The sequence below is a fragment of the Corvus moneduloides genome, chromosome 1 (assembly GCF_009650955.1).
Source record: "Corvus moneduloides isolate bCorMon1 chromosome 1, bCorMon1.pri, whole genome shotgun sequence".
Classification (NCBI taxonomy): domain Eukaryota; kingdom Metazoa; phylum Chordata; class Aves; order Passeriformes; family Corvidae; genus Corvus; species Corvus moneduloides.
The window spans coordinates 26,765,907-26,780,879 of NC_045476.1; the positions used below are offsets into that span (position 1 = coordinate 26,765,907).

Genomic DNA, 14,973 nt, shown 5'->3' on the forward strand with positions numbered 1-14,973 from the left:
ACTTAGATCATATATATTGAGAATATTCCCTGAGCCCAATATGAGTTTTGATGTGGTAAGAAGAGATTAGAGTTCACAAGATACCAAGAAAAGAGAGAAGCATTTATCTGGCTTTAAAAAATGAAGATAAGCTTGCATTTAAAATTGAGCAAATCTAAGGAGTCTTAGCAACATGAAAAGCAACGAAGGTATATTAATCATACAAATATCTCTGTATTTCTTTTCAGTATAAGTTGTCAAGTCATTATCTCTTCTCTGTATCCTTTATCCTTTTTCTGTAAAGGAAACTTCCTCTCTTTGGGATAAAGTGTGCAACATTGCACATAAGGTTTAATACGTGGGTATATCACTGTTGTTACAACAAGGTCTCTTTCCTGAGAGGTAATTAAGCAATATAGAGCCCATTGTTGGGATTATATAAATAGGATTATGACCCTCTTTTAGATTTATCACCATCAGGTTGTATCTGCCATTCCATTGCCTGGTCATTCATTATTGTCACATAGTTCTTGATCAGTTTGTTTGACAAGTCTGAATAATTTGCATGACTTGAAAAGTTCTTCACCTCACTACTTCAGATTGTGCATATTCAATTCAAGTATCTGGGTCTCAGCAGTGATTCCTGGGGTATATTTGGGATAACATTTCACTTTAAAACCAGATGTTTTTAATACTGTCCCTTATTTCCTCTTTTTTGCTTTGTTATTCCCCAAAAAAGAAAAAAACAAACCAACCACTCTGTGGTGATTTGGCTCCTTTCAAGTGCCTTTAGAGAAGGACCTTTCCAAAAGCTTTTTGAAATCCAAGTAAAAATCTTTAGCAGAATGCTTGCACTTGTTAGAAAATTATTTTGTGTAACTATCAGGTCTTGTTTTCATAAGACACAAATTAAAATTTTAAGGAAAGCTATTTTTATTCTGTTATTTTGTGGAAAGAAGTTGTGTATGATCACTTGGCTTGCCTTCAAAAACTTTTTTTAAAAAAGTAATTTAAAACAAATTTGGTAAATTTTAAACCAAATTAGAATGGTAACAGTGGAAATCTTGAAGAAAATGAAACTCTTAAAGTTACTAGTCCATAAATAAACTGGGGGAGAGCAGCAAGACTGATTATTCTGTAACTGTGGGAAAGACTGAAATAAGGCACCAGGGGGAGAATCTTACAAATCCTGCAAACGTAGGACCATTCTCTATACTAGGCACTAGAGAATACACACTTGAGACAAATCATATAAATGGGGAAAGCATTACTCAGTCTTTTGTTTAATAGGAAACCAAGTTTCCTTAGTGCCAGTCCTCAAGGACCTACTTGTTCCTTAAGCCAGGATATTTGTGTATCATCCAGATGATGTATGCGTCTGTTTGAAAGCTAAAAAAATGCTACCTAGGAGCTCCTATTTCTCCATTCAGAATGACAACCTCTTGGGCAGACATTGATGTGAGCCAATAATATTACAGAGTTCATTAGAAGGAAATAAAACAGTTCCTTATAATGGGTGCTGCAGTGCTCATTTGGCTTTATTGCTGAAATAGACTGGTTTGTGGGATGCCAAGTCTCAGATCAAAACTAGGTGGCTAGAGCTTATTTGAGCATGATGCAAGCAATAGTTTGAAGGCAGCAACAGGTTGCCACCTGACAGATCAGCTGGGTTTTCTGGTAGTATAGCCTCCTACTTCTTACTCAGATTTACAAATCCTAAAGTCTTTCAAGATCCTCAGATTCTTCTGTAAAGCAAAAAATCATGAAAATGTGGTGCTTAGGGACATGGCTCAGTGGTGGACCTGGCAGTGTTAGATTAGTGGTTGCACTCAATCTTGAAGTCTTTTCCAACCTTAATGATGCTACGATTCCATATTTCTTTATATTTTCTTTTTGCTACCTCAAAATTTATACTTCTTCTATGTGATCTACAATTAAAGATATAATGGAATCATTTTGTTAATTAAAACTCTGCAGCTGACTTATATGTAGGTAGGTAGAAATTTTAAACTTTTGCCTGATCAAAGTCTAAAAAGTTTACAATATGAGAAAATTTGACCTTGTCTTTGTATTTAGGTAAGACAAATATGCCTGTATCTGGCAGCAAATCTATGGTTAAGAAGCGCACAGACTAAGTGACAGGAGTCTAGTTGCAAAGAATTATCTGATTTTTGAAAGTCACCTTATGTTGAATATTTTGAATCTGGAAGCATGCAGAAAGATTCCTTTTTTTCCAGCAAACATTTTAGCAGGCACATAAGTGGTTTACAGATTAAGAAATCCTGTTGATAAGACTGGCTTTGAGTTGTGATAAATTAGAATGGTGAGCCACCACTTTATATTTAAAATCTGGATAGGATTTTAAATTTTAGTGGAAAGTTCCTTGCAGTGCTTCTCACTCTACCCTAAAGAGGTGAATTTTCTATAAAGTAGAATTATAGGAAAAAGGATAGAGAGAAAGATCTGAAAATTATTCTGAGGTGTAAAGAACCTCAGATGCTGTATGACATGAAACTAAATTGCCTAGGACTCCTCAGGACTGTCAAAGACAGCACTAATGCTTGATGGAGGAGGTGATTTCAGTGGTGATTTTTCCTAATTTCTTGTAACACTTTCCTTAAGAAGTGAGAAGCACCTGTAAAATTGCACAGGCAATATTTAAAATCAGATTCCTCACATTATTTATGATAGAGTTTCTTCTTCTTGTCCCAAATGTAAATTGGACATGGTGGCAAGCATACAAATAAGTCTCCATGGATGCAATTACCTTAATGTGAATTTTTACTGTTGTGACCTAGAACTAGAAGCAGTTCCTCAAAGATGGTGGATCTCCACAAATATCCCCTTTTTATAAGTTAATTAAACTACCAGAAATAGTCGTGTTGTTATGGTCCAGGATTTCCACCATCCACACTCAGCTGTAGGTAGCATCCTGCTGCCATCATGTGTTCAGCTCTCTCAGGGCATAGCTACACAATCATTTTGAAAACAGCTGGAGTGGTTTCAGATATTTCTGCCTTTCAGCTATTATTTACTGCACTGCGGGTGGAGCTTTAAGTCCCTGACAGAAAGTGGCAGACGAGGAGAAACTGAACTTCTATCTACAGTGTGAATTCAGTTACTGGTGTGCCTTAGTCAGCTCAAAGGATGTTACACTGCTCTGTATTGCAAGCGTCTGGTAAGTTATGGCTCAAGCAAGCAGAAGCTCAAAGCAAAGCTCCTGGCCATTTGGGAATTGTGGGTATATATTAGAATAGACTATAGATTTTAGGTATTGTTCAGACATAAGTCCTGTGGGAACCATAAGATTCATATCTATAACAGGTGACTAGTCCCAAACACTCTAGTATTTGAAAACAACAAGTCTTGAAACACTCAGTTCTTTTCCTTTTCCTCCCCCCACTCTTTTGAAAATACACCAACATCACCTGCAGTTAAAGTAGCTCCTCAAGCTACGGGGAGCAGCCTGATCAACAGAGATCTCTGGATTCAAAGATCCCAGAAGAACTTCCATCACTACTTGGGGGTATGTTCATGTGGAAAGACATGCACATGAACATATTTTAAGTCTCAAAAAACAGTGCCTTCCCATTACCTCTGTATGTTGCAATGTTTCAATCTGACTTTGACCATACACTTTCTTCCGGAAACAACAAGCAAAGGTGTCCTTATTTCTGCACCTTGAGCCCTTACAATCAAAAACCATCAGCCATCCACACCTCCCACCTAAGCTGTCCAGCTGAGATGCTGGGGGAAAAAAAAATGACTGCTAAGGCACAGAGCAAATCCCCTGTCTAAATCTACTGTAATTTACCTTTTTGATGCAAGACTGTTCCCATCTCTATCTCTTAATGGAATAGAGCAGAAAAAGTGCTTCCTGATTTCAGACTGAAGAACCTGCTATATTTTGGATTGTCACTGTGTCCTAGTTTGAAAAAAAACCAGTGGGAGATCACTAATCAGAATTATAATTTAATAGGAAAATTAAAATAAATGCAATAGTACAAGAACACTAACAGAGTCAGGATACAGCCTGACACCATGTTAGTCAGGGTGGTAGTAGCAGACTAGATGAAGTGGTCCTGTTGAAGCAGTGATCCTGTAGAAAAGGGTCTGGTCTTCACCTGAAGGTCCAGTGATGTAGCTCTCATCCTCCAGGAGTCCCATAGGTAAGGGCTGCTTATACTGTTCCAAACCCCAGATTATATCAAGGTGGGAATGCTTGGTTCCTCCCCCTGGGTGGAGCATTTTACAATGGGTTGATGTAATTCTATGAGTCATGCGTGGGTTCTTGATTGCCCATTAAACTGAGATAGCTCCCAGAGGGACTTTTCAAGGATGAATCATGGTAGGAGATAACAAACATTGCCCCACCTGCTTTAACAGCTTGTGAAGATGATAATAGAATACATGCTTGTGGTTACATCTTACATTGTAACCTAGGGCACACTGCTTTCCATCCAGAAGAGGATCCCTGATGTTTTGGGAGTGTACTGCTTCTGGAGCATCCTCAGGTACAAAATTCCACAGGTCATATTTGCACTACAAGCACTGTAGAAATGACAAAGAAAAGACGAACAGAAAAATTAGCAAAATTAATGTGATGCAACACACAGTAGGATATATCTTGACCGCATTCCTGAAATCTGACACTGTTCTGCATGACATCTTTGTACTGCAAACACAAGGATCTGATGGATGGACCACCCATCGAATAAGGAATTGGCTGGATGGTCACACTTAAAGGGTTGTGGTCAATGATTCGATGTCATCCAGAGGGACCTTGACAGGCTTGAGAGGTGGGTCTGTGCCAATCTCATGAAGTTCAGCAAGGCCAAGTATAATGTCCTGCATCAGGGATCAGGGCAATCCCAAGCCAAAATACAGGCAGGGCAGGGAATATATTGAGAGAAGCCCTGAGGAGAAATGTTGCAGCGGGGATACTGCAACATACATATATCAAACCAGGAGTCCCGTGGAAAGGAAATATATATGGGCAGACAGATTCTTGATAGCTGTTTCAGAGAGATGTTTATTTCTCCAGCCGCATGGCCGGAGCTCTGACAAGGAACTGTCACAGTCACCTGACCAAGGGTCCTTCTTCCCGCGCAGGGAAACACAAACCAACCAATGGGAACGAGGCTGAGCAGGGGCAGGGAAACCCCGTGCCTGTGCCCTCAGGGCCCCTCTCCCAGGGCTACATGGCAGGGGAGGAGACCCCAACACCTCACCCATTTTATTTTAATAGAAGAAGAATGAAAACAACTGGATAAACATAACAAGAACAGTTTCAAAACAAAACAAACCACCCTCCTGAGTCTTTAAATGTCCAAACAGATTCTGTAGGGCTGACAGAAGGAAGACAGAACTCTCTGAGCATGCTTTGTGGGGAAACTGAGGCAGGAGAGGGTTTAACTTCTTCCCTCCCCCTTTTCATCCCCCACTCGGCATTGGAAAGCGATTTTTGGGGAAACAATTGGCAAAAGCATGGTTTTGTGAGGGAAACTATGGATGAAAAAACGGATTGGGAATACACTGGGGGTAATAGGACATAGGGTAAAAGGGAAAGGTGGGATTAGGAAAGGGAGACTGTAGGGGGGGCTTACAATGGAGATATTGTCTAACATGACTACGATTTTTGGCATATATACTGCCTTTTACAGGAACACCATCAGGCCCAGTGACCTGCGATGCTTGTAACCCTTTTCTACCTCGTGTAATTTTGAATTCCACCACCTCTCCATCTCCCAAGCTTGGGATGCATTTTTCAGGGTTATTCTTTTTAATAGCAGTTCTCTGCACGAATATGTCTTGCTGGTTGTCACACCTTGTTATAAAACCATAATTTTGCTTAACATTATACCATTTTACTATCCCTAAGATCTTAGCTACTATGATCTTTTCCTTTTTCCAAGTAGCTGCTGTTTTCTGTCTCACTGCGTCTTTGCTCTCTCTTTCGGTCGCTCCCGTGTTGGAATTGTCGGGGCTGCTGGTGCCTGCGCGCTCTTCCCGGGGTCGCGTTCGGGGCTGCGTGGGCCGGGCCGGGCCGCGCCGCTCAGTTCTCTGTGCGTCGCCTCCTCTGGTCGCAGCTTCGCTGCCACTGCCAGGCACTGCATCTCAGCCGGGCCCCCAGGCGATGACCCCCCCTCACTCTGCTCCAGCGCATGTTTCGGCTGGGCACAGCTCCGCTCCACCACCACTGTCGCCAGCCGCCGCCCGCGCGCCGCCCCTCTCGGTCGGGCGTTCACGGGGCTCGCTCCACCATGCGCCGCGCGGGGCCGGGCGGGCACCTCCGGGTGCCACTGCTCCTGCTGCGCCTCGCTCCGCCACCGACACTGCGGCTCGCGTGGCTCCACCCATGCGTGGGAACTGCCTCACTGCTGCTCACAGAGCACTCGGCGCACGTGGCCGAGGCCGCACGGTCCCTGAGCCAGGCTTCCGTTCGCCAGGACACAGCTGACATTGCTCAACAGTCTCGGTAATTAAATAATATTCATGAAAATATTCTTCCATTGGCATGTATTTTGACTCAAAAATTAACTGTTTCCAAACAGTGTTCCAAAAGTCTTTGGTAAGAATTAAATTCCAAGAAACATAGAAAAAGTTCTTAAACAACCATGAAAGGAAATGTTTCTTCTTTTTGAGCTTGAATCAAGCTAAAATTTACAAATAATTTTTCAATAATCTTTTCAAGTTTAAGATAAATGTCCATATGCGGCTCTGAAAGCCAAGAGTCTTCCCACGGTTCTTCCATAGTTTAGATATGGAATAGCAAAACAAAAATAAGAAGAGGAATCCAAAGTTTCTAGGGTTTACTCACACAAATCAGTCGCTTAGGGATCGGGGATTGTTCTGTCTGCATTATCTACCATTTGTTACAGCAGGGATTACTGTAACACACATATATCAAACCAGGAGTCTTGTGGAAAAGAAATATATATGTGGACAGATTCTTGGTAGATGTTTCAGAGATGTTTACTTCTCCAGCCGCATGGCCAGGGCTCTGCCGAGGAACTGTTACAGTCACGGGACCCGAGGGTCCTTGCCCACGCAGGGGAACACAAAACAACCAACGAGGCTGACCAGGGGCAGGGAAACCCCATGTCTCCCCTCAGGGCCCCTCTCCTAGGGCTACATGGCGGGGGGGGGGAGACCCCGCCACACTACAATGTGTTGTATGTTGTCTAAGGGTGAGTTTCCGAGCCTCTTGAATCAGGATGACCGTAGCCGCCACGGCCTTCAAACACCCAGGCCACCCTTGGTTAACATTGTCTAGCTGTTTGGAAAAGTAGGCCACAGCCCTCCATTGGCTTCCAAGGCACTGTGCTAATATGCCCAGTGCCACATTCAGTCTCTCGTGTAAAAAGTTTAAAAGGCTTAGTCAAGTCTGGTAAGCCCAGTGCTGGAGCTGACATTAGAGAATGTTTTAGCTGTTTAAATGCAGCCCTTGTGCTTTCAGTCCAAATTATAATGCCATTTTCAGCTGCTTTTATTGCTCCATATAAAGGTTTCACCAACAACCCATAATTTGCTATCCATAAATGACACCAACCTACCATTCCCAGAAAGGCTTGCATTTCTCTCACGGTGTGGGGCTCTGGAAGTTGGCAGATGGCTTCTTTCCATTCCTTGCTGAGTTGTCGATGTCCACAGAAGATCTCAAGTCCCAAATAAACTACTGCTTCCTTGGCAATCTGCACTTCGTCTTTGGAAACTCTGTAACCACTCTGTCCCAAAAAGTTTAAAAGCTTAGCGTGAATTGGATGCAGTCATCTCTGGTTTTAGCTGCAATCAAAATGTCATCAACATACTGATGGCTCTTGTCTCCTCCAATCTTCTAATTCTTTTGCTAGCTGGTTTCCAAATATTGTTGGGCTATTCTTGAAATCCTGGGGTAAGACTGTCCAAGTAAGCTGACTTTTCCTTCCTGTTTCAGGGTTTTCCCACTCGAAAGCAGAAAGCTCCTGGCTGTTTTTATGCACAGGAATGCAGAAAAAGGCATCTTTTAGGTCCACAACAGTAAACCACTGTCTTGGGGTGACCTTATGATGTGTATCCCATATCGCTGCCCTATGCCCAGAAATTAATTTTTGTGCCTTTCGATGCCTCTAAACTGAGCCTGAGAGGGGGAAGGAAGAAACTGAGCAAAACTTTTTCAAAGCAGTTTGCATCTTGTTCAAGGTCACACACAGATAGCAATTTGTTTCCCAGCTGTGGCAGGGGAGGGAGGAAGCACCCAGCTTGCTGCTCCTGGGACAGTTTTTGGCCAGTGGTTCAGCTGCTTTTTCTCTGGAGAGAGACTGAGAGTTGAATTTTTCCTTCCCTGGAATTTCGGATTTTTTTCCCCTTTTCTACTGGACTACTTGATTGCTTTAACATCAGAGCACATTGGGAGGACTTTCCACCGGGCACAGAGGGCCTGGCCCTGGGCCAAGCCCCAGCTCCGAGAAGAACAAAGGGAGGACTCGAACACTTTCCCAGGTTTTTTCCTCCACAGCGAGAGATTTTATTATTTAGCATTATTTTCCTTTCCCATGTGTTTGTTAAATAAATAGTTTTATCTCCTTCACTTTCCTTTGAGGAAAACTTATTTTTTTCCGAACCTGGTGGGGGAGGGGTGGTTGTGCCTTCTCTCAGAGGATATATTTCTAAATTTGGCCAAACCGGAACAACCACCCTAATTCATCTGTCAGTGTGGTCAAAAGTGTATAAGGGTTTGCTACCACTGGATGTATGTCCTCTGTAATTTTGTTAATTGCCCTAAAATCTTAGACTAACCGATAACTTTTACCATCAGCTTTCTTCACTGAAAGCATTGGCGTGTTATACCTGGACTCACATTGCACTAATAACCCATGGTGGAGGAATTTTTCAATTATAGGTGCCAGTCCTTTGTGACTCTCTAATTTTAAAGGATATTGTTTTTACCAGTGTAGCTCCTGGTTTGAGTGCAATGCTCACTAGTTCTGCCTGTTTGGATCTTCCTGGAACATCACTGGCCCACACAAATGGATTGACAGCATTTTCGACTTCAATAGGGATTTTGCCACATCTGTCCTGTATAAAAAGTGCAGCAACTTCGACAAATTTAGTTTCTGGAATGATAACTCGAATGCCCTCCCCTCTTCTAATTTAATTTCGGCTTCCAATTTTTCTAACAAATCCCTCCCCAGCAATGGTTTAGGGGAGTTGGGCATATAAAGAAATTGATGAGTTACCCAATGCTTCCCCAGTTTAAATTTCAAAGGTTGGAAGAAAGGCTGTGTTTCAGTTACCCCTGTTGCCCCAACCACATGAACAGTTTCGTGACTCAGTTTCCCTTCTAAAATATTCAACACAGAATATGCCGCGCTGCTGTCTACCAGAAATTCTATATCATTTTTCCCCAGCCTGGCTGTAACCTATGGCTCTGCTGGGGTAGAAGCCTCTGGTCCCCATCATTCTGAGCTTGAGTTTCGTTCCAATGGGAGCTGTGGAACTGGGGGTGTCTTCTTCAGCATCAGACAGTCAGCTTTCCAATGCCTTTTCTTCTTGCAATAAGCGCATGTGTCTTTGTCCCTAGGGGGAGAGGCTTTCTTAGATGTCTTTTCCTGACCATCCTTCCTCCTGGGACAGGGCTTACCTTTGTCACTGCAGTCTCTTATCTCGAAACGCTCTCCAGGCTACTTCTAACATTTTATTCATGTCTTGAACCCCTTCTAACTTTTGCAACTTTCTCCTTATATCATTTGAAGCCTGACCCATAAATAAATAAGCCCAATAAAGGGCCCCTTCTGTTGTATCAGAATTTATGTGTGTGAATTTGATAGCAGCTTCTCTTAACCTATTCAAAAAATCCGAAGGAGTTTCATTAGGACCTTGCTTCACTTCATAAAGCTTTGCCCAGCTGAGAGCTTTAGGGACACCATGCTTTAATCCATATACTATGAGATCTTGATACCATTTTAATCTTTGCATATCTGCTGGCACATTTGGGTCCCACCTTGGATCATCTGTTGGAAAATTATCTGCAACCGTACCTTGTAGCGTCCCATTAGCTATGCCTGATTCCACAGAGTCTACAATAACTTTGTTCACCATCTGCTTTTCAGTGGGATCAAGCAGTGCATCTATCATAACTACCAAATCACTCCAGTCAGGGTTCTGTGTTTGAATTGCTCTTTGTACCAAAGTAGCCACTTTGTCTGGATTTTCTTTATATTCTCCCACTGTACTCTTCCATTCTTCTAACTCTATGAGGGAGTACAGAACCTTTATATAGGCTGGTCCTTGATTACCCACAGCTTGCCTCAGAGGGGCTTGTAAAACTGGCTCCTTTTTTGTTCTGGTCCATGTAACAATTGGGCTTCGCTCCCTTATTGTTTTTCTTGCTGTCTTTCCCCTCTTTCGCCTGCTTAAAGCAGCTATCTCATCTTCTTCTTCAGAGGAACTCTCTGCGTAGGAGCTGTCTGATTGTGTGTCAGGTTTGCCCCTGCCCACTCTAGTACCTGGTATCACTGCGAGGGACCGGCTCCGTCGCAGGGACTGGGCAGCATCGCTGGGCCTGCACGCTTCGATGACATAATCTCCTGAGCCAGCACTCGACGCACGGCGTTGTCGTGGTAACAAGAACTCCTGGAAGAGGGAGGAACACTACCTCCCCCTCCCCCCGCGGGAAGTTCCCTCCCTGCCCCTCTGGTGGAAAGTCCTGCCCCCCGACTCCTCCTCTAAGGGCGGTGCTGTAGGCTGCAGACGCTAGCTGTCCCCTCCCCTCAGCTCCTCCCCCCCAGAGGGACCAGAGGGGAGGGGGGGAGAGAGCAGAAGCCACTGAAGACGCAAACGCCCTCCGAGGCTGCCACGGCCAATCATCTTCTCTTTTCAGGTGAGGCCCTGCCAGAGCCTGAGTCACAGCTGGGAAGTCTCCCAAGTCCGCAGGAGGTGGCTGGGGTGGCCAGTCCGCCCCCCCCTTCTCTTCCCTCACTGGCCAGAATCCATCTACAGCTGCCTGTCCTCCCCTCCCCGCCCCTAGGACCCATGTTGGCTGAAAAGGAGGAGGAAGAGGAAGAGGGGGAAGGGGGCCCGATCTCAAGGCGGGAGCAATTAAATCCATTTCCATGTCTTCCCCCTTTGTCAGGTCCAACATAGACTTCTTAACCTTTTTCTCTTTTCTCCTTAAAAATAGTATATGCTCTTTCTTAGGTATTTGTAACTTAGAAGCAGCCAAGAAAAGCTTCGCATACTCTAGTTCTAAGAAACAGTGGTCTCTTCGATGATACGATATTAAACTCAATATTAATTCTTCATCCAGAGTGCCATATTGCGGCCATTTCTGCCAGTTATTCAACCTGTAAGCTGGCCAAATCAATGTAGAAAGCCTAATTAATTCTGCTTTTGTAAGGGTTTTATCTTTGCCAATCAACTTTGCCCAGTTATCTAATACAAATTTTAAAGAGGTGTTTGGTGGTACTTCAGTCCCCATACAAGAAATATTACCACCCATGGTTTTATGCTTATAAACAGAAAATTCACGAAAGTAAAGCAACAAGATCTAAAAACACTCTATAAAGCAAGGAGAGAAAACTAAAGAAGGTAGGATTCAAACCCCAGGCATACAAACTGTGGGTGGAAGTACAATCCAAGCCCTAAGCCTTTGCACCGCCTGGCTGTGTGCCAAAGGGTGCCGGCTACAATCCTCCTTAACCTTTTCACAAGGCAGGAACAAACTAACAGAGGGAAAATTAAATCCCTGAATGGAACGTTCCCTGACAAGCTCTCACGAGCTACCAAGCTAACAGAAAGGGGAAACACCAAAGGAAACCCCCTTGGACCCTCCCGAGTCCCCAAACTAACTATAAGAGATCTCTTAACACCTAATTCACGTGTTAACAACAGAATACCACCTTTATTCAGTTACTCACATGCCTCTGTGCTGGATCTGGAGACATTTCTGGGCTCTTGGAGCTCCTCTGCCTCCTGGACTGCTGCAACTGCCCCCCTGGGTACCGGCAGAGACAGGGGGAGCTGAGCTGGATCTTTCTGAGTCCCAGAGGATTTTTGGAAGCCTCGTTGTCCCTTCTGGTGGTGCCAAAAATCTGACCCTTAAGAGGCCTCCCAGAAACAGAGACTGGACAGGAGTAAAAGAATAAAATAGGTATTTATGTGAAAGGCCTTCAAAGGTACACCCTGGGAGCCACAGGCTATTGCCAAAAATGGACCCCAAGATAGACGATAGGTCACAAGTTCTTCACACCTTTATAGGTTTGGTTCATTTGCGTATTAGGGTTAATTCTCCAATTAAAGCTTCAGTTCAGTGATGTAATTTCCCCTCCACTTGGCCCCCTTAGAAGCTCTTTGGATTATACTTTTGGGCCTAGGATGGTCTGGGTGACCTTGGAGAGCAGGCCTGGAGAGGCTTTGTTATGTCTACCTAGCACAAGTGAGCAGAAATTAGCAAGTTACAAGAAACCTCAGAGTTACACTCTAAGCAGTACAGAATCAGGAAAATATAAAAGTTACAACCTAGGCATCAGTGAAGTGTCTCATGATGGGAGGGTCAGGTTCCTCATAGGAACAGTTTAAAAAGTTCAAAGTGAACAATGCTTTGGAAAGTCTTATGATGGGGGCAGCGATCTCATTGCCACCTTTTTGTTGTTCTAACAGTCTTTTTAGTGTTTGATGCTTCCTTTCCACAATGGCTTGGCCTGTGGGCGAGTGAGGGATGCCAGTGATGTGATCCATACCCCACTCATTCATGCATCTTTTTAATTCTGCGGAGGTGTACATTGGGCTATTGTCAGTTTTTATTTTCTTTGGTGTCCCCAACACAGCAAAGGCCTGGACTAAGTGGTTGACAACATCTTTGGCCTTCTCTCCACGGTGGACTGAGGCGAAGGTTGCTCTGGAAAAGGTATCCACAGAAACATGAATATATTTTTGGTGGCCAAATTGGGGGAAGTGAGTGACATCTGTTTGCCATACCTTGCAATTGCCTAGGCCTGGGGGGTTAACCCCCTGACCTAATGATGGAAGCTGATATTTTTGGCAGTCGGGGCATGTGACCAAAATAGTTTTTGCTTGGTCTCGAGTGAGGCAGAACATTCGAATGAGAACGGGAGCATTTTGATGGAACACTGCATGGCTCAGCTGGGTTTGCTGGAATCTGTTAGGCAGATTTGCTAACTCAATTGGCATAGCTAGGTCATCTGCTCTCCTGTTCCCTTCTGCAATAAATCCTGGCAGGTCAGTGTGTGATCTCACATGCATGATGTAGAATGGTTGCTTTCGGTGGGAGATCAGTTGAATCAGTTTTGAAAGCAAGTTGTCAATTTTTGGGTCTGCTACCTCCTTTAGTAAGGCTCTCTCTGCCCTGGAAACTACACCTGCAACATAGGCCAAATCAGTTATCAAATTAAATGGTTCACTGAACCTCTCAAATGCTCTGACCACGGCTGCAAGTTCTGCAACTTGTTGGGATCCTTCGACTACCTGCACATAGGCCTCCCCCTTCTGAGTGCGAGGATCCTTCCAAGGGATTACAGATTTGAAGGAAGCTCCAGAGCCATCTGAAAAGATTGTCAGGGCATTTAATGGTTTTTGGCTTTGAATTTCTTCTGGAATCAGTTTGAAGACCAAAGTAAACAGTCTGTGTTTTGGATGGTGTATAGAAATTTGGCCTGGGTACCTGTCTAGAGCGAATTGGAGGTGCACATTGTTTTGAAGGAGGTTATCAAGTGAATCAGTTGTCAATGGTAGGTAGATGCATGTAAAGTCACACCCTGCAAGGGTGCGGAGGTGGGATCTAGCTTTCATCACCAACTGAGCCATGAGCTCCTCTGGCATTGTGATACTTTTGGAGGGCTGGTGCGAGAGGAAAACCCACTCGATGATTAACAGGGGATCACTCTGCACCTCGTCCCATTGAAATATCAGCCCGTGAAGGTATGGCATTTCCCCTAATACAATAAATTGAAAAGACAGACTTGGGGCGCAGCGGTGTGCCTGCCGGGATGACAGCGTTCCCTGTACCTTTCAGATGGCCTGCCTCGCCTCCTCTGTTAGATGCCTAGGTGATGTGAGGTCATCTTTCCCTCACAGAAGGTTGAACAGAGGAGCAAGATCTTCTGTCGTCAGCCCTAGGAGCGGCCTCACCCAATTTATGGTCCTGCAGAGCTGATGGAGTTCCTCCAAGGTCTTAGGGTTATCATTAATTTTAATTTGTTGGGGAACCACAGTCCGTTCATGGATTTTCAGTTCAAGGTATTTAAATGGAGTTTTCTGGACCTTTTCAGCCTGGATCCAAATCCATTTGCCTCTAAGGCCTTGATTACCTTCCCTAATGTCCAGTCTAAATAGGATTGGTTGGGAGCACACAGCAAAACATCATCCATGTAGTGGAGCACTATTGCCTTTGCTGCTAACTTTCTGATGGGGGGCAGAATGCGGGCAACATACCCCTGGCAGATGGTGGGTGAGTTTTTCATGCCTTGCGGTAAAACTCACCACTGGTAGCACTGCATGGGAGCCTTTCGGTTGATGGAAGGTACTGAGAAGGCAAACCAAGTTGCATCATCTGGGTGGAGAGGGATCTGGAAGAAGCAGTCCTTGATATCAATGACTGCTAACTTCCACTGCCTAGGGAGCATAGAGGCTGAAGGCATTCCGGGCTGCAGGGGTCCCATGTCCTCAATGACCGCATTTATTTTCTGCAAATCATGGAGGAGGTGCCACTTGTCTTACCCTGGTTTTCGATTACAAATACCGGGGAGTTCCAAGGGCTATTTGAGGGTTCAATGTTACCCTTTTTCAATTGCTCCTCTACGAGTGCGGTGAGTGCCTTCAATTTGTGTTTTTCCAAAGGCCACTGATCTGTCCAGATATGTTTGTCAGAGATCCAATTTAATTTCTGGAAGGGGTGCTCCACAGTGGCCTTTATTAAAAATTCTGGGGTTGAGATGGAATTTCGACTCGAGCCCCCCACTGGGACATGAGATCCCTGCCCCACAGTGTGAACCCAGA

At 44.2% G+C, this 14,973-nt stretch overlaps 1 protein-coding gene across 4 annotated transcripts; it reads right to left on the reverse strand.

The window, feature by feature from the left end:
* Positions 1-1,516: 1,516 nt before the first annotated feature.
* LOC116441242 lies at positions 1,517-12,137 on the reverse strand. 4 transcript variants are annotated; one of them, XR_004238991.1, is made up of 3 exons: positions 11,877-12,137; positions 7,536-7,706; positions 1,517-4,530 (listed from the first exon to the last, which is right to left on the reverse strand). XR_004238991.1 is itself a non-coding variant. In XM_032102920.1 (2 exons), exons 1-2 carry the CDS (start codon positions 11,456-11,458, stop codon positions 4,419-4,421), a joined length of 1,104 nt encoding a protein of 367 aa, XP_031958811.1. In that variant the 5' UTR covers positions 11,459-11,849; the 3' UTR covers positions 1,517-4,418. The 4 variants fall into 4 exon arrangements, 1 of the variants encoding a protein (XP_031958811.1); XR_004238988.1 differs by lacking the exon at positions 11,877-12,137 and adding an exon at positions 10,467-11,849; XR_004238990.1 differs by lacking the exon at positions 11,877-12,137 and adding an exon at positions 10,467-11,849 and having other exon boundaries at positions 7,532-7,706.
* Between the last annotated feature and the right edge of the window lie 2,836 nt (positions 12,138-14,973).